General features: G+C 41.0%; 1 protein-coding gene across 1 annotated transcript in view; it reads right to left on the bottom strand.

Moving 5' to 3' along the window:
• LOC122551286 (spermatogenesis-associated serine-rich protein 2-like) overlaps positions 1-19,668 on the bottom strand; it is a 161,906-nt gene that overhangs the window by 99,795 nt on the left and 42,443 nt on the right. The window contains exon 2 of the mRNA XM_043692962.2: positions 657-735. Coding sequence (XP_043548897.2) covers positions 657-695 — 39 coding nt within the window. The 5' untranslated portion in view covers positions 696-735. The remainder of the gene's footprint in view (positions 1-656; positions 736-19,668) is intronic.

Raw genomic sequence — 19,668 nt, 5'->3', positions numbered from 1 at the left:
GTGGGACACCTTAACTTGTGGAAGCATTTCAACCTGTCATTTCTATTAATTAACTTATTCTAAAATGGAGATATGTAAGTATCAAGTTATGAAAATGAAGTTTATAAAGATCGCTATTGACCCTGTATCAAAGTCTTGTAATTTCTGCCTGTAATCTATGGAAAATATTGCTTCTCACGTTCACGTGGACCTTTGGAATGTCACTTCTGCAATGAGTGTCATCGGGCTAAATGTAGTCGATCGCAAAGTTAAAGGAATCGCCTGAAACTAGGGGACACAGATTAAGAATGAACTAATCCCTTTTACAGAGATTAGGAGAATGTTTTTCTTACAAGAGGTTGTTAGATTGTGGAATTCTCTTCCTCAGATGTTACTAGATGTTGTGTCTTTAACTTTATTCAAGAGTGAGTTGAGTCAATATTTGATAGACAAGGGAATCACAGATTATGGGATGGAGACAGGTAGGGAGCCGAGACCACTTTCAGGTCAGCCAAGATCTTATCTAATAATGAATTGAATTACCTTATCCTGTTCCTAAATCTTATGTTTTTATGTATGATGTTTCATTCCAGGAATAAAATATAACCAAACTAGTTTTCCCTTTCATTTCTTTTGACCACAAAAATATAAATATAAATATTGTGCTGAACTCTTACCTTTTCTTTGAACTTTTCCTGAATATTGGTTTCCGACATTTCTGCCTTGGTGCTGAGCTGAAATCCAACACAATCGAACCTATCGGACATACCAAGCACAAAGAAGAATAAACTGTGTGCCTTAAATAACCAATCTGCAAGATTGGAACAGTTTTTAGAGCATATTTAAGATTGAATTATGAGGCAAACATTGGTATAGTTGCTGCTTCACTCCATATCTAATAAATTAATTTACTGTTGGTTATCAGGGCTGTATCATAGAATCCCTACAGTGTGGAAGCAGGTCATTCAGTCCATCTAGTCCACACCAACCCCTTGAAGAGCATCCCACCTACACCCACACCATCCCTGTAGCCCTGCATTTCCCATGGCTAATCCATCTAGTGTGCACATCCCTGGACACTATGGGCAATTCAACATGGCCAGTCCACCTAAACTGCACATCTCTCGACACTATGGACAATTTAACGTGGCCAATCTACCTAATCTGCGCATCTGTGGACTGTGGTGGGGGGGGGGGGGGGAATCTGGAGCACCCAGAGGACACCCACGCACACATGGGGAAAACCCACAAACTCCACACAGACAGTTACCTGAGGGTAGAATCGAACCCAGTTTCCTGGTGCTGTGAGGTAGCAGTGCTAACCACTGAGCCACCATGCCATGCAAAAATTTTTTCAGTCTCTCAATAATAGTGATTATTTAATTTTAAGTGCAGTTATTTAATTCTGTCAAAATACAAATTATCTGTGTAAAGAAAGTCAGGCAACATAGAGAAGCAGGCAGTATCAATGCTTGAAAAATACATTGTTTATTCAATGCACATATCCTCTAAATCATTTCAGTGCTTCACATAAATATCCACTCTGCTATTTATCAAGATCATTCCCATTGCACCTTAATTACGCCCATCCTTCAAGTCATCTTTCATTATATAACAAATATCACTCAGGTATTTTCCTCGGGCCACAAGTGTTACATTGTAGGCCACAAAAATTAAATAGAATTGCAGTTTGTGGCAAAAATCATTGGGCTGAATCTCAGCTGCCAAGAACAGCAGTGTTGGACTCAGGTCGGAATTCATACAATCTAAAATAGCAACACAACCTGTGTCGAATCCAGCCACTTAGTCAAAGAGACCAAGAGTGACATTAGATGAAAGTTGCAAATTCATTGATTGCTAAGCTGCTGCTATTAGGGACTGTGTTTCAACTCCATTCCAAATGAGCACAGGGAAAGTGAGAATTTATAAGCACAGGAAAGGGAACTGATTGGTGAATAAAGTGAAGAACTTTTACTTTCTAATCGTCTTCACTTTATAGTTAATAGCACAAGAGTAAGATTAGGATAAGTTAAAATAAGTAGAAGTAACTAAAATAATTTAGAAGTTTAAAATTAAAGTGTGTCAGGCCAGCTCAGTGGAGCATTTGTAGCAGAGTTCTCCAGGGGCTGATATAGGGACACTTGATTTTCCTGATGAATACAATTATCTAGACCTTGGTGTGCAGAGGACAATTTCAAAGGTTGTCAACAGCACAATACTTGGAAGAAATGTAAATTGTGAGGAGGATAGTGCAGAATTTTAAAGGGCGTACAGGAAACAGAGAGACTCGTATACATCGGTACTGTCATGATTCAATGTGCGCTGGAAATCAAGTTCTACTATTGGCAAAATGGCCACAAATCTGAAGATTGAATGAAACTACAACAAATCCCAATTTATCTTTGATTAACTGCAAAAGAAAACGACACCAGTTTCTTCAGTAACAATTAAAAAAATTATGATAACACTCTTACAAAAGAACAGAATTCATACATCTTAAACTTTACTCCATTTAAATTTCCACATATATGCAAAAGAAAAAAAAAGTCAAAACACAAATTCCATGATTGGAAGTGTAAAGGAATAACATTCAGAAGAACACTTCTGTATCTCCAGTTCACATAACAAAACTGAATGGTTTGGTTTCACTTTCATTTTGAAACTTTGATCATGTTTCTTTGTTACTTGCACTGCGACAATCGGTCTATAGTTCAGATGTTGTTTAATTGGATCTCATTTTTTTTGGAGGAGGGGGATTTTAGCATTATTCCAGTCAGTGTCAGCAAATGTGGTTTTCCCTCTCACTTGACAGAAAATTTGATGGAGCAACTTCACAGAGAAAAGGAAGGAGAGATGGATATTCATTCAGCCAAGTTCTGGAGTCTCCTTGCTTCACTTCCTTTCGCTCCCCTCACTGAGTTTGCAGCCTGATCAGATATGTAGCTAATCCTGATCCCACAACAAATGAAGGCAGAGAATGATCGAAGAAGTTGAGACTGTTTTCCTTTGAGTGGAGAAGACTAGGAGGAGATTTGGTAGAAGTTTAAAAATCACGTGAGGTCTGTTGGGATAGATAATAAACAGATTGAGGAATATACTGCATAATTTTAAAATGTTTTGTACAAGAAGCAAGGACATGGTGAGAAAAAACAGCAAGTAGATTGGGAATGCAATGCACAGACTCAAAATATGGAGAAGGCCTACTCATGTGAGTTATTCAAAAGGGTATCAATGAATCTTTAAATAAAAGCAATGTGCAGGATTTGGAGAAAAGGGAAGTGGGTGGCTCGAGATTAAAATTCTCCGATTCAGGGGAGAAGCAATGGCTTTCTTCTACACTGTGACAATCTTATGAGTTTTGCTCTTGAGGAATGGAGAATGAGCAACTAATTCACCTGCAGGATGTGTGCAAATCATTTAAATATTATCATGAGGCTGTCTGCCTTTGAAGTGAGTTATAGATGGCTTGGTGCTGGGTGGGAGTCCCATCCTCAAATGAATGGATTGTTGACTCCAACCCCCCTCCCCCCCCCCCCTTTGAAAAATGCTCAATATTGTGTCTTTCATCCAAACTAACCACCACATCATGGCACAGCAACCGACAGGAGTGAGCAATGGTAGACAGCCGCCTAATTGGCAAAGCAAGTCTGGGGGCACGAGGTGCAGGTGGTGAACCAGAACCTGGTCATAGCCGCCTATTTAGAACTATGGCACCTGGACCACAAAACCATAACTTGGAGGCTGACACTTTTTGTCGGAATACATTAAAATTCTTTGAAGATCTGCAACTAGTGAGAGCTTGGCTTTACAAGTGGATGGTTTTTGTAGCGAATCATTCAGGACCCTTGCCACAGAGGAAAGGACATTTGAATACTCCTGACCCATTCTGCTCGCAAACATCAAGTGTCTGGAAAAAATTCAAATGTAACTCTTTGTCACTCTCCACAGGTGGAGATCTGAATTGATGTATTGACTGCTGACCAGTCCAGACTTGGTTTGACAATCAGTCCCTCTTTTGGATGTAGACTGTGTGTCCTAGATGAGAGTCATTAATTAAAGGAAATGGAAGAGATAAACCATCCAGATAAACCCAGTCTCAGTAGAGTTGCAGTGGCTGTCAGCAGTGATGGGGTCATTCAAAGAACCTGAAAGTAGTGCTAGAAGAGTTTGAATGATCTCCTGAGATCGAGCAGAGCGAATGTCTCACTGTTCTGTAGATGGACCTAGATGGAAGGCTGGGATGTAGCTCACGGACTGTCTATTGTATTGCCCAAGTGCAGAGAAGATCATGATGCAGATGAGCCACTCTGCATGACAAACGGGGTTTGGGGAGGTGGAGACAGGAGGGAATTGAACTGCAACAGCCGCAATGGCAAGAAGCATTGAGAAACATTGGCCCTGGCAAAGTGTGGGTTGGCCATACATTTGAAAGCATTGATTACAACACATCATTGTGTTCTTTTTCATTTCCTTGCAATGACAGGGAATGGGCCAAGACCAGAGATAGCCATTCTCATTCTACTACAGATGGTGGTCCAGGAGCTGGAGGCCCATCGCTGGAGCCAATCCATTAGCCAACTTGTATTTGGAAGAAAGCCACAGGGTGACATTTTAAGTTAATCGTGTATGAGGTAGAAACTGAGCATTAGGCCATCAGACAGCACCTCCTTACAGACCTCCGGGTTTCCACTTATATAGTACTCCAGTGTCGATAGAATCTCATATTGTCCAATTAGCATTTATTCGTCAACCAGCTATTACTTTCATCTCTGGTTTCATCCTCTTCCTGACAATCTGACTCATTGTCTACCTGAAAATTCTGCATTTAATCAACCTTTTCATTACTATAGCACAAACCAATCGTTTTAAGTTCCATGTCAACTGAATGCACTATCCACTATTCAATATTTTGAGTTTGATGCGAAAGTCACACCATATGTTAGTCTGAGAAATGTTGTGAGGGCTGAGAGATGTCTTTCAACTGGAATGCTATATTCATGAAGAATTGCGGGATCCAAATTCAATACTGTCACTGGTAATTATCTACAGTCAGCTGCACATTTATCAATGGTAAAGACTATCATTGGTTCAGTTGGAAATTTCTCACACAACCTTTTAATACCATTTCTGCAAGTTTGTCTTCCCACGTCTTTTTTGAATTGTCAGCAATTCTAAATATTGATCTCAAATAATTAATACCAGTACAGAATGTCTACTTGTGCTTTTTCTTTCTGCGTTATTCTTTTGTTAATTTTCATTCAGGCGTCTCCTATAACTCAACAAAAACAATTTTGTTTTTAAGTGTATGATAAGAGAACTTCTTAAATCTATGTCCAAATCATCAAGGCATCTCACTTTTATATTTTGGTAATGTCGAAAAGGAACCTTATTCCTAAATTCATCACTTTCATTGACCATTTATCAAAATGAACATGAATTGGGCCTCTTTTAATATGATTCCTGTAACTAAATATATATTACCCATGAGTCAGAGTTATGGTCTGGTTCCTCCTTTGATTTGTGATAAGACTTTTCATTCAGTTAGATGTATTTAGCATAACCAATTTGTCTGCCCTCTATAAAAGGACAATTCTGTGCAGTAAATTCACAGCAGAATACTTTTCTTTTAAATTTTTAACAGCACCTTCCACAATTTCAGTAACATCCAAAAAACACATAATGTGCATCCTCCGAAAACCAGATCATGGTTTGGTCCAAATGAAACATTCAGTAGCTTCGTCCATTAATGCTATAGTGTTGCTGTTGCGTTCCCTTCTGTCAACAAAAATGATAGTAATTTTCACTTTGGCCTCAGGCACAAAAGTGGCCAATCATACACCCTACCAATTTTCCTATCCATTGATTTTGAACAGAAAGCAAGTCTAAATGATTTTTTTTTCTATATTTTGCTGCCAAAGAAAGCTACTTGTCTTGATTACATGTGGAAAGAGAGCCAAGAACAGCAAGCAATTGCAAAGCCAAAGGCAAATGATTGCCTCAGCCTCCGCTGCATTTCATTTTGAGCCTCCAACTGTTTTATACCAGACCATTAGTCATGAAACTCCAGCTGAGACTTCCCAATTTGTAGCCAAAGAATGAGGCAGACATTTTCAACTGATCCTCTGGCCCCACAAATAGGAAAACACGCCACACTTGATCTTTAATCAATCAGTTTGCTAAGCTCCTAACTGAATCACAGGCCTCGATGTTGATGTCCTACCCCACTGGGCACTGCCAGCCAATGAGACTCCAAAATTCCCTTTTTCTACTGAAAGTTGAAGTTTTTTTTATAAATTACTATTGTTTTCACAATAAAGAAAACATTAACAAAAGGGCAGTGAGAAGCTGTCTATGTTCAATTAACACTGTTTAAATCTTTCTGTGAAGTACTGACATATAATAACAATTGCGAGACTACTTGAAGAAGATTTGTTTTGACCTGGACAGCTGCGAAGAGAGTGCACTGGTCACCTACCATGGGGAATGATGAAGGACTGAAGATCCAAGAGCAATTCAATACTCAGCCCCTCATCTGCCACACACTGATTGACTGACTAACTGCTGCTGGACTCTGGGTTTTATTTTAAAGCTGTATCTTTTCACTTGCCCTTTTCTGCCTCCTTTTCCCTGATTGCACTGCTATCTTTTACAGATACTCTTTCTTTCCTGGGACTCAGTGCAAGTAACCTCCTCATTCTGAAGGATCACCAAGAGGAGAGAGATGTGCCACCTTCACCAGGGTTGGACAAAGGCCCCAGCTTTAAACATCATGTTTTGAGGCCATAAAATGCCTGTGGCCGCACATCTACACACTTGTGTCAAAGCTTGCTTAACACCCTGCACAGTGAGGGGCAGTCAGCCAGGCTATACTCATATAAGAAACATCAGGAGAGGCTAGATCATGACAAGAAGACAAGAATAAAGTGGAGGATACAAACAGAATGTACCTCGGGACAGTGGGAAATCGGGAGAGGTCAGGTCCCAGCAGTGAGATTTCAGGCATAGATGTGGGGGTTCTGAGGTCCAGTGGTTAGGGATGTCAGGGCCATTATAGATAAAATTTAATTTTAACAGTAAAACAAATTAAAAGTTTGATAACAACAGAAATGAAGATAAACAAGGGAAAAGTGCTCTATATTCCCTTATAACACTGATTCAAAGATTTGTAAACACACAGTTGCAATAACCCAAGCACATTTATAGATTGCACAGAAACAACAGCTTTGTATTGAATTAGTACATCCTGGTGAGGCTTACAGACACTGTTGTAAATCTAAGATCATTTAATGCTGTAATTCTGGCATGACCCAGTCCAACTCACTCCCAAGGACAACACACGTTTAAAAAAACGCTGATGGGTTTGGAGTAATTGACATTTCATCCATTGAAACTGGAGATGACTCTCCCTTAAATACTACTCTTCTACTCTTGACTTGGCTTCCTTCCATATGCTGCCTCTAGTTCAGCTTCAATTCTTTTTCTTCTTCTTTTAAAAAGCTTCAAAAGTGTAACTTCACTTCTCTTCCACCAACAGCAGCCCAACTCTCTAGCTGCCAGCAATGTCAGCATCTTATTTTAAGATCATTTCATTACTTTCAACTCATTATTTTAACAACACTGCTTGGCTTACATTAGCTTATTGAAAAACTTCTCAGCACTTCAGAACCTGATTATATGCTTCGCCATTGAATGCACAGAGACAAAATGAAAGTCAGAGTCTGCAAAATTCTCTCTTAACTCCTCTGGGTAGTCCGCTGAGAATTCTGGCTAACCTAATCTCATTTGGAATTGTAGTTATTATAGTTATTTTAACGCTAATTGTTAACTCCATACCCACAGGCAAACCCATATGTTTAACTTCAAATTCCAAGATGCTCAACTTGCAGAAAATGTATAACAAAATACATATAATACATATTATATATATATCTAAATCACACAGCTTTCTCACAATAGCGAAACCTGCTTATGCTGTGTTCAATGACACAAAGCGCATAGGATCAAGGTTGCTATGATCTGCTTTAAAAAACTGGAATACTGCATTCAAATCAATAAAACCTTAGACAGTTCATGACTAACTGAAGCAATTCAGAGTATGCAGTTTTCATTATGAGAAGCAGAGAGACTTATTGACAACAGTTTATGGCCTTAATGTATTTCTAAACTGTAAAGAGCTGTAATGTAGCTGCTGGGAACTCATTGCATAGTCAGCAGCCTCGAGATCTGGTGTTTTCATTGAAAGCAACATGAGAAGATCTATACTGCTAGCTCAGAGCAGCCCAACACAATAATGCCCCAGCATAACACAGGAGAAATTTTGTACTTTTCTTTATTTCTTTGGAAGTGGGCACTGATGGGAAGACCAATGCTGAATTGTTTTTGAGAAGTTGGCAGTGATTATCTTTTAACGATGTAGTCTATGGAGTGTGGATACGTCAGTGCTGTGAGGCAGGGTGTGATGGTAAGTTCATTGAATGGTAAAGGGAAGTGATTAGATTCTCTCATTGTGGTTGGTCATTGCCTATACTTTATGCGGCATTAGTGTTTATTTGCTGCTTATCAGCCTAAGACTAAACATTGTCCAGATCTTGTTGTATGCAAGACAATCCCCTTTGTTGTCCTTCCACTCCAGTTCTAATGTTAATTTTTAATAAAAATGTTCATAGATAATCCTTTGATTGCTCACAATTAAATTCATTAAGAGAGACAGGCAGAAAATTCTGAGGTGATACTTTTTTTGGTCAAAAGCACAAAGAGAAACACTTCAACCTCTTAGGATACAGTTTCAAAAGGGTCAATACCATAAAGACCTCGGAGAACTTGTGTCAAATTTGTGCAGGTGACATGACAGATTACCAAAGCAATTCATAAAACATAAAGAAATCCTGGCTTTGATCAACAAAACCACAGATTTAAAATGTAAAATGTTATGCTAAACCTTACAAAATATTAGTTGGACTCCAGTTGGAGCATTGTGTACAGTTCTGGGCACCACATTTCAGGAAGGATAAAAATGTTTAGTAGAGAGCAACAGAAAAGATTTATGATGTTGATTTAAGAGATAAATAAGCATTATTATGTAGATAGTGTGGAAAAGCTAGTATTGAGTGCACAGAAAACTAATAGGAGATTTGATAGAATCCTTTACCTCATGAATGGTTTAAAGAGTGAATAAAGGTTTTAGAAAAGCTATTTCTAATGCCTGAAAGGTCACTGACAAGGGGCGACAGGCTGAGTACCAAGGATACCACTGGTGAAACTTTTTTAAAAATATTTTGAGTGTTTGGAATTGGAATGCATTGCATGATGGGGTAGATTCAATAGCAGCTTTGGACAATAAACATCTGATGGAGAAAAAGTTACAGGGATTCGAGGAAAGCACTGTGGGCTGTGAACAGCATTCCCTCTAATTTGTTTTCCCTTGAAAAAGACTCCCGAAGTGCCAGGCAAGTCCTGGCTTGAGGAATAAATTGGTTTACAAGGACAGGAGAAGCGTTGGAGGGGTGGGAGACCTTAGTAGGAGGTCTGCTCGGAGGGACCCAGAGGGAACCTGCAAAGAAGGTTCTATCCCCACTGTCTAACATCAGCTTGCACAGGGTATACTCAGAACATGAGCCTGACCATTCTCTGAGTAATACATGGGTGACAGCACCAAGTGAGAAAGTAAGGAGGAAAACTGAGAAAAAAAAATGATGACAACTCACCGCAGCAGATTAGAAAAGTAAAGAAACAAAAGTAAAGAGTAACAGAGAATGATCATCTGGTTGTAATAATATTAGAAAGAGTGCGGTTCTCACAAATAATTATTTGCCAACCATTTATCTAGGAAATGATGAGTTACAATGACTTTGTACATATTTGACATGAGGTATTTTGATGCATTTGCTGACTATTACATTTACATTTTTTTTTACATTACATTACAGTGTGGAAACAGGCCCTTCGGCCCAACTAGTCCACACCGACCCGCCAAAGCACAACCCACCCATACCCCTACATTTACCCCTTACCTAACACTACAGGCAATTTAATATGGCCAATTCACCTGACCCTGCACATCTTTGGACTGTGGGAGGAAACCGTAGCAACCGGAGGAAACCCACGCAGACACGGGGAGAACGTGCAAACTCCACACAGTCAATCGCCTGAGGCGGGAATTGAACCCGGGTCTCTGGCACTGTGAGGCAGCAGTGCTAACCACTGTGCCACCGTACCGCCCACTATCTTTGCAAACAAATTACAGCAGGATTTGTCAATCTTTCCTTGACAACAACATTGCCAATTTTTTCAAAAAGAAAACGCTGTGCAGAAGTGCAAGCGATGCAGTCACACTTTCGCATTGCTAGCAATTTTTGTGCAAACATTGACATCCCTGTGCCCTGGAGATCCCGGTTGCTTTCCACCTTCCGTCAGTTTTAATGTGGTTTGCACAGCTTTTGGATCTGCCCATTTGTCATCTTCTCATCACATCCCATTTCCACTCTTTGCTCATATCTATTCACAAACCCAGGAAGAGCTCAGCTCATTTCAACAATGGCACCAGTGACAGAGAGGAAAATCATAGGTCAACTATTTTAAAAATAAGAGTGACACTAAAGAAGTGAATAAATCGTGGCTGCACCTTCTGACACCCTGCATATACCGCCTGGGCACTGGCAACAAGAAATATTTTAAATATCACAAATATTTAAATCAGGTGAGAAATAATTAACAAAAACATAAAAAGGAAAAAGAATTGATTTGAAGTACATATCAGATTAGAGAAAAAAAGTTTCAGTAATGTTCATTTTTTAACTTTTATAAATTACCCTTTTATTGCACAGACTGAAATAAAATCAGAGATGAGCACTTGCATACATCATCAAATCAGTAGTATCAGTAAATATTCCAATAAGTCAACACCAGCATTTATTATCCATCCTTTTTTTCTGTAAATATATTTATTAGCAAATTTTTTTTAACTTTACAAACATATAAAATTATTGAAAAATACAATCAGTAACAAATACCAGTATAATAAAGAGAAAAAAGAAACATAAATTACAATACAATTATTGTCTACTCACTACTAACCTACCCAGAAACAAACTCTAACACTATATAAAGCAACACCAATAATAAGTAAATAACTAATGGTTCCAAAAAAAGAAAGAAAAGCAAAAGGAAACAAAAAAACCCCACAAAATACTAAACAGCTATGCTCGGTGCAAAGCTCCCAAACAAAAGAACGGGAGCATTGTATTTATACTTGTATTAACTCAGGAGGCCCCTCCTCCAAGGCCCAGGGCTCGACAAACCTAACCATTCTGGGTAAACAAACGTCCCATTTAAGATAACCAACAAATCTATACCCAAATAACTCAAGTAGGGCTGCCATGTCTTATAAAAATTGTCTGTTGTGTGGTGCACCATGTTTGTAAAAAATTCCAACGGAGTGTGCTCCATAATTAATTTCTGCCATCCCAGCAAGCCCGACGGGTTCTCAGACACCCAGTTCATCAGAATATTCTTCCGTGCACAGTGTGCAAGAATTTTAAATAGTTTCTTCCCATGCCCGTCTAAAGATGGTAAATTCGGTAAACCTAAGAGGAGAGATAGATATCGGGTCTAGTTTAACTTCAGTCCTCAATTCCCTCTCTATCTCTCCCACCACAGCGCTCCAATAAACATGGAGCCTCTGGCATGTCCAGAAGCAATGGGTAAGAGTACCTACACTTATTTTACATTTGGGGCACACTGAAGATGTCCCTTTTTAAAACTTTGCCACAAGAACCCTGTGCAGAACTTTTAACTGCATAGCGCATGTTCTATTACAGATTGAAATCTTTCAAGCATTCTCCCATATGTTTTCCCATGTTTCAGAAGAGATCTCCACTCCTAGCTCTTGCTCCCAGACCTCACATAACTGGTTAATATCCTGCCAGGCTCTGCCACCCAGCAGCTAACTGAAAGGGTGCTTGTGGAGCATAGCAACATCCTCTCTGTATCGGGCTTATAGGGCTTAGTGAGAAGCATAGTTTTCTTCTGGATGAAATCCCTAACCTGAAAAAAGCGGAAAGGATCTCTGCTGGGCAACCCATATTTGTGGCTCAGGTGCTCAAAAGACATCATAACCTCCCCCTCAAACAAGTCTCCCAAACTAGAAACTCCTCTCGCTGCCCATAGTTTGAACCTTGAGTCCATCATCCCTAGTCGGAACCCTGGCATGCCAACAATAGGCGTAAATGACAAGGTCTTGGATAAGCAACCCTCACTCTGATGCATCGCACTCCATGCCTTGCCTGGACTAATGACAACGGGGTTCTGGCAGTGTCCATAACTGTCCTCATCTTTATCCATGAACAACAGGTTAATAAGAGGGCACTTTGCCTGGGAGGCCTCGATATCCAGCCATATTGAGTTTGGATCGTTACTTACCCAATCACAGACAAAGGACAGCAGGAAACTCAATTGATACCTCTTGATGTCTGGGAAATCAACTCCTCCCCCTCCTTGAGGCAGTTGCAATTTAGTAAGTTTGATGAGGGGCCACCCACGATGCCAGACAAAGGAACCAAACCATCCCATAAGCTTCCGCAGCATTGACCTGGGAAATATTATAGGGAGCATACGCATGGGACAAAGCAAACAAGGAAGAACATTCATCTCAATGAGAGATATTCGGCCCAACCATGAAATTGCAAGGGCCTCCCATCTCTGGAGATCCCGCCTAATTTTGTCGAGTAAGTGTGAGCAAGGTTAGTCCGAAATAACTGATCAAACTTGGGGGGGGTAATAAAAATGTCTAGGTATCGGAACCCTGGCTGTGACCATTTAAAAGGGAACTTGGGGCCTCCTTCAACTTCTGGCACATCCTTAAGGTTCCCCAAAGGCATAGCCTCCGATTTTGCAAAATTAATCTTATATCCTGAAATAGCCCCAAATGAATTGATACATTGTATCAAATGGGGTACAGGCGTCATCAGGTTCGATAAAAACAGAAGGACATCATCCACATACAGTGTAATCTTGTGTGTCCTCGATCCCGCTTCTGGAGCGGTTACGTGGACGTACTGACGAATGGCCTCTGCCAACTTTCTATCATCAACAAAAACAACAACGGTGAGAGGGGGCAGCCTTGTCGATTACCCCTCCCAATCCTAAAAATTCCCAGACTTCACCTCATTGGTGATGACCGCGACCAGATATAAAACCTCTGCCCACCTGGCAAAGGCACCACCCAACCCAAACCGCTCTAAGACATAAAAATGATATGGCCACTCCACCCAGTCAAGTGCTTTCTCTTCATCTAAGGAAATCACCAACTTCTGAACCTATCGTTGCTGACAAACTTGGACCATATTTAACAACCTTCTAATATTATTGGAGGATGTACTGTCCCTTATAAAGCCTGCCTGGTCCTCTTTAATGATATGGGGCAACACTTTTTCCAATCTCAGACAGAATGTTGAAATCTGAATTAAATAGAGAGGTGGGCCTGAATGACACACAATCCTCAGGAACTTCCCCTTCTTAAGAATTAAGGAAATATTAGCTTCTCTCAAAGATGGTGGGAAGCATTCTTGCATATAGGAGTGATTGTACATCTCCAAACATGGCCCTGACAGAATCCCTATAAACTCCTTATTAAACTCACCTGGAAGACCACCAGGGCCAGGCACTTTCCCACTCTGAAGTTGCCTAGCTGCCTCCTGTATTTCCTGAACTGTCAAGGGGGCATTAAGGAGAGAGGCCTGCTCCAAGGCTACCCCTGGGAGGTCCAGGTTCTTAAAAAAGGCCTCCATTTTAGCCCTCCGGTCCTCACAACCTTCAGACAGATACAATTCAGAGTAAAAACTCCGAAAAGCCTCATTAATCTTTTGGCATCATATGTAAGGACCCCGGCGCTGTCTCTGGTTACAGTAATCGATTGGGGAGCACACTCTTTCCTAGTCAGATCTGCTAAATACTTCCCTGGCCTATCCCCACACTCGAACAGTCTTTGTTGAACAAAAGCAAGTTCTTTCTTTGCGTTTTGTGTCAGTATTGAATTCAAGGCAGCCCGGAGGGCCGTGATCCGCTGTAGCTTAGTCACCGAAGACCGCGCAAAATGTGCCGCCTCGGTGGATTTCAACTGCGTCTCAAGCTAGCAGAATAAGAAATAGCTAACCCCCTGACAAAGGCCTTAGCAGTCTCCCATAGCATAGACGGACTACTAGCCATGCCTGAGTTGATAGTCAAGAATTCCTGAAACTCCTTCAAAAAATATTCCACAAATTTGGAATCCTTAAGGGGAAAAGGGTCCAAATGCCAGTGCCAGAAACCTAGCCTCTCACTCTTGGCCTTAACCTCCAACTATATCGCCGTGTGATCAGAGATAGCAATATTTCCAATTTTACAACCCATAATTGAATCCAAAAGGGCCAAGGGAGCTATAAAGAGATCAATCCTCGTGTGACATTTATGTGAGTTGAAAAAAACGGTGAAGTCCCTGCCTGTAGGGTGAAGTCATCTCCAAATGTCCACCAGCCCCAACTCCTCATATAAGTCAACCATCTGCTTGGCCTGCAAAGAAATAGTTGGGGGCCCACAAGGCATCCTGTCCACTGTCGGACCCAAAAGACAATTAAAATCCCCTCTCAATAATAATGTGCCACGTTTTAAAGGCACTCAGCTTAGAAAAAGCACGAATCAAAAACTTGAGGGAGTGTGCCGGAGGACAGTAGACATTTAAAATGCCAGATTCTTCCCCATGTATCAGGGCTTTAAGTATCACAAACCAACCCTGCTCATCTTTCACCTGCTCTAATAATGTGAATGGAAGATTTTTCTGGGTAAGTATTGCCACTCCCCTACTTTTAGTAGTAAAGGATGAAAAAAATACCTGGTCATAACCCCACCATTGTAGCTTCAGCCTGTTCCCCATCATCAAGATGGGTTTCCTGCAACAAATTGATATCAACTCTTTCCTTCTTAAGGCTAGAAAGCGCATTTTTCATTGATGGTCTAGGTGCGCCATTTAACAAGACACTTAGCCGTATCCCCTTTCAGAGACCCTTGAACCCCTGGGAAGGAGAACCCTGCTTACAAAGCACCGAGCACAAGTAAATAAAGACTCATAGAGTCGAAGAATTATATATACAATAACGACTCTATCATAACTGCAAACAACTATTACAACCAAAAAACTACAAAGAAAACCAACTATAAAACCTTGAACAGGAGACTCTCCCCCTTGCCCAGAGGGGGCACTCACCCTACCCATCCCCACCTTCACAGCTCCTTCAAACCCAGACTGTGCCCCATGGTTAGGCAAAAAAAAACAAGGAGATGATCCTTAAATCAACAGAAAAAAGACACTCCACCCGTCCCTGGCTTCATGTCACCCCTACTTGTGACTAAAAGAGAAAGAGAGGAAACAAAAAAAAGGGGAGACAACAAAGAACATCCACAAAATTTCCCATCAGAAAATCCAGTTATAAAAAAAAGGGACGACGTATTCCAAGGTTTTCTCCCCACTTTCCAAAAAATAAATTATTAGGGAGAAAGAAAGGGAAAAAAAATGAAGGGAAAACATGGGGAAAGAAGGAAAAGAGAACAAACATTAACCGTATTCTTCAGGCCAGTCTGTCTATTTTAAAGTGTCTACAAAGTTTTTAGCTTTATCCGCTGAGTCAAATCTATAAGCTGAGTCCTCGTGGCTGAAATGGAGCACTGCGGGATATCTCATGGCGTACTGGATGCCCAGGTTCCTCAGCCTCTCTTTAATTTCATCAAAGGACTTCCTTTTTCAAATTAAAGCTGCTGAGAAATCCTGGAAAAACATGATTTTTGACCTCCTGTACAGCAGTGCCTGTGGATCATTTCCCAGTAATCTGGAAGCTTCAATGACTTTTTGCTTGTCCTTATATGAGTGGAAGTGCACTAGAACCGAGCAGGGTGCTCCACCGGCCCTGACCTGTGCACTGTAACCTGATAAACCCCTTCAATCTGCAGCCTGCTGGACTCGATGTGAAGGCCCAAAAACCTCGTCAGCCAGCTTTCAAAGGAGCTGACTGGCTGCTCACCTTCCTCACCTTCAGGGAGCCTGACAATTCGGAGATTTATCCTCTGATCTCGATTTTTGAGGTCGTCGATATGGTCTCGCAAGGCCCTCATCTCTCGCTCCAGCACCTGGATCTGACTTGATGAGGACTCCATTGCAGCTTCCGAGGCCTTAGTTTGACCCTCCACCTCCTCCAGCTGCTCCCCGAGGCCTTGGATCTCCTGGTCATGCTTCTGCAGCATGGATGCGATAGGTTGGACCTGGGCACGAATCTCCCCACAGATCTCCTCAATCGCAGCCCCAACTTTCGAGGTAAGTCTCTCCATCGCCGCAGCCAATTCCTGTGAGTCTGGCAGGTTCCCTAGGGGTTCAGAAGAGGCTGCTGCTGTTGTGGTCTCTGGTGTGCTAGATGCTGTGGTGCCACTGTTTGCTCGCTCCTCCCTGCCACTGTTTGCTCGCTCCTCTTCCCTTTGGCATCCTTCCCACTCCCAAATATTAATAAATATGTGTTCTGTAAGGTTTTAAACTAATAATTCCTCCACATAAGTTGGCCAGGAATGGCAAAAAACACCAGTATGCCTTGGCTGTTAGGCAGAGTTGTAGACAGCAGTTCTACAGAATCGCCGCCATCTTGCCGAGTCCCATTATCTGTCCTTACTCAGCCATGATAAGGTAAAGTTGCAGAAGTTGCAGAGGACAATACGATTGCTTTCTCATTAGAGAGAGACGACTGGTGGTGACTTAACCTGGTGGGGGGCAGGGGTGGGGGGGGTGTCACTGTGCAAGGTGAAGGATTGAGAAGGAGGGTCCTTCATGTTAACCTCAGCTGGTGCAGAAATTTAATCCACCCTCTCGGCATCATTCTGCATCACAAACTACCCATCCAGCCAAGTGAGCTGACGGACCCCCTAAAGTCTTTGAAAAAGTGGTAAAGTGTTGATGAATTGTCTTCTTGAAATCCTGAGTGATGGGAGTTAATAATTTGCACTAATGCAGGTAAGTGAAGAATATAACATTGCAATCCTGAGTTGTGCAATGAAGATGGTGAACAGGTTTTAGGGAGTTGGGAAGTAAGTTACTGGATCCCCAGTATCTGGCCTCTTGTAGCCACAAAATGGGTGTGACGGGTCCAGTTCAGTTCCTGGTCAATTGTTGTTGGTGAGGGAGTCAGAGATGTTAATGCTATTGAATAGTCGGGGATGGGGGTGGTGGTCGTGGTTTCTTACATTCACTTTTGTTGGAAATGTTCATTATCTGTCACCTTTGTGGAATTAAAAGGTATTGTCACTAATCAGCTTGAAGCCTGAATGTTTTCCAAGTTGTTGCAAATAAAGTTTAAAAAATGGTTATGTTTTGGACTGGTGTATCTAAATTTCAGGCAAAACAAAGGGATGTCTTCTGACATGAACCTGACCGTACACTTGGCTGGTTTGATTGTTAGAGATCAAAGGAACAATCAAATATCTTCACTTATGTAAGATATGACTCCAACAAGTGGAGAGATTTCACCAAATTCAAATTGGCTTCAATTTTATGAGGGCTCCTCGATACCACATTCGGTCAAATGCTGCCTTGAGATCAAAGGCAGTCAATCCCATCTGACCTCTGGAATTCAGTCGAGAAATTCAGTGAATCCCACAGTGAAATGTGGGGTCAAATATTTTCAGTGGTATCTAAACCAATCGTGTGTGAGCAGGATTGGTAAGTAGTTGCTGGCAAACTGCATTGTCTATGACATCTTCATTTTTTGCTGATAATAACAGTACATTTGTGGGTGGCACGGTGGCACAGTGGTTAGCACTGCTGCCTCATAGCGCCAGAGACTTGGGTTCAATTCCCGCCTCAGGCGACTGACTGTGTGGAGTTTGCACATTCTCCCTGTATCTGTGTGGGTTTCCTCTGGGTGCTCCGGTTTCCTCCCACAGTCCAAAGATGTGCAGGCCAGGTGAATTGGCCATGCTAAATTGCCCGTAGTGTTAGGTAAGGGGTAAATGTAGGGGTATGGGTGGGTTGCGCTTCGGCGGGTCGGTGTGGACTTGTTGGGCTGAAGGACTTGTTTCCACACTGTAATGTAATGTAATGTAATCTAATCAAATCTAATCTAATCATTAATGGAAGTGTAATGACCTTTTGGATTAGATTACATCTGTTTATTTTTACAGAGAGGACTTACCTCAGCAATTCTTTAACTCATCAGATGAATACCAGCAGCTGGATAAAACAGCATCTCTTGAGGCATGGCTTGTTTTACATCACAAGTCTTCAATACTTCAGTGGGGATACTGGCGAGCAAAGTGTTCTTGGATGGTTATGGGGTTGAAGCAGGTTACAGGGATAATGATGGACAAGGCCACAGGGAGGTGAAAATGAGAATGAAACTTTTAAGATCATGGTACTGCTAACTAAAGAATGAACACAGATCAGACAGCACAGGGGCATATGGGGAAAAGAGTCTCAGTGGATTCAGGATTGGCCGGAACTTTGTGGACGAGCTCAAAATTATGGAGGATGAAAGATGGGAGACTGAATGGGAAAGCATCAGAGCAATCAATTCTAGAGGTAACAAAATCATGGATGAGGATTTCAGGCACAGATGAACTGAGGTGGGATAGATTCAGATGATATTATAAAGCTAGAAGACAGAGTTGTAGTTGTCTCAGTGACAGAGAGAATTGGTGTTCAGATGGTGACCTCAGAGTTAATATAACACTACTGTTACAAATAGTCTGGTTCAACTTCAGGCAATCTCTAGAGAAAAGAACAGGTTTGGTGGCCAGCAAGTGGAGTTTTTAACCGATACTAAAGACAACGGCTTGGTCAATGTTTAGTTTGAGGAAATATTTGCTCATTCAGTAAAGGATGCAGACAGGCTATCTGACAATTTAGAAATACCGAAGGGGGAAGCTAAAGAGTAGGAGAGTTTGCTGATTTTCTGAAGAACTTTTATCCCTAATCCAACATTGTTTTGACTTATTGATTTTTTTGCAAGAACTTGTTGTGTGTACATTTGATGCTGTTTCTTACATTATTCCAAATCTATTTATTGGTTGTAAATTGTTTTGAGAAATTCTAATGTCAAAAAAGACACATACATATACGGTTTTCTCTTCTTTAATACTAATCAAATTCTAAAAATACAATAGGAAAATGATAAGACAAAGAAATTCAACAAGAAGACCAAAACATTTGCAGTTTTCAAATCAATTGGTAATGCTCAAAAGCAGAAGATTTTCAAAATGCTTTATTATAACGCAAACAAATTCAAAACAAACAGTACATACAAATAAACAATATTTTTGACAGTACATTAACCTTTGAATTTGTAACTACAGCAATCTAATCTGACTCTGCTTTTTAGGGCAGATAGTTAATGATAAAGTCATGGCCACCCTGACCTGAAAGGGCTTTGACACCATTTCAATGCTGCTCGTTACCTGATAAAACAAAGGCCCCTTTGGCCTATACACAACATTCATCCAGAATAGCAGTTGATGTTAACAGTCATTCATACCAGAGGTTATTTTTGGTGAGGGGAAAATGTTTAGCCATGCAAGTATTTCAGCAATTAACAGTGAAAGGAATTGTTGGCTTAGATGCATTTGAAATGCTAATAGTGTTTCTCAGAGGTTTGTAGCTAATCTCTTCAATATATTTGGTAACTACCA

The sequence above is a fragment of the Chiloscyllium plagiosum genome, unplaced genomic scaffold (genome assembly GCF_037043375.1).
Source record: "Chiloscyllium plagiosum isolate Xiang-an unplaced genomic scaffold, Cpla_swu_hap1 HiC_scaffold_7, whole genome shotgun sequence".
In the NCBI taxonomy this organism is placed as follows: Eukaryota; Metazoa; Chordata; class Chondrichthyes; order Orectolobiformes; family Hemiscylliidae; genus Chiloscyllium; species Chiloscyllium plagiosum.
This window is presented reverse-complemented; position numbering and strand designations above follow the sequence as displayed.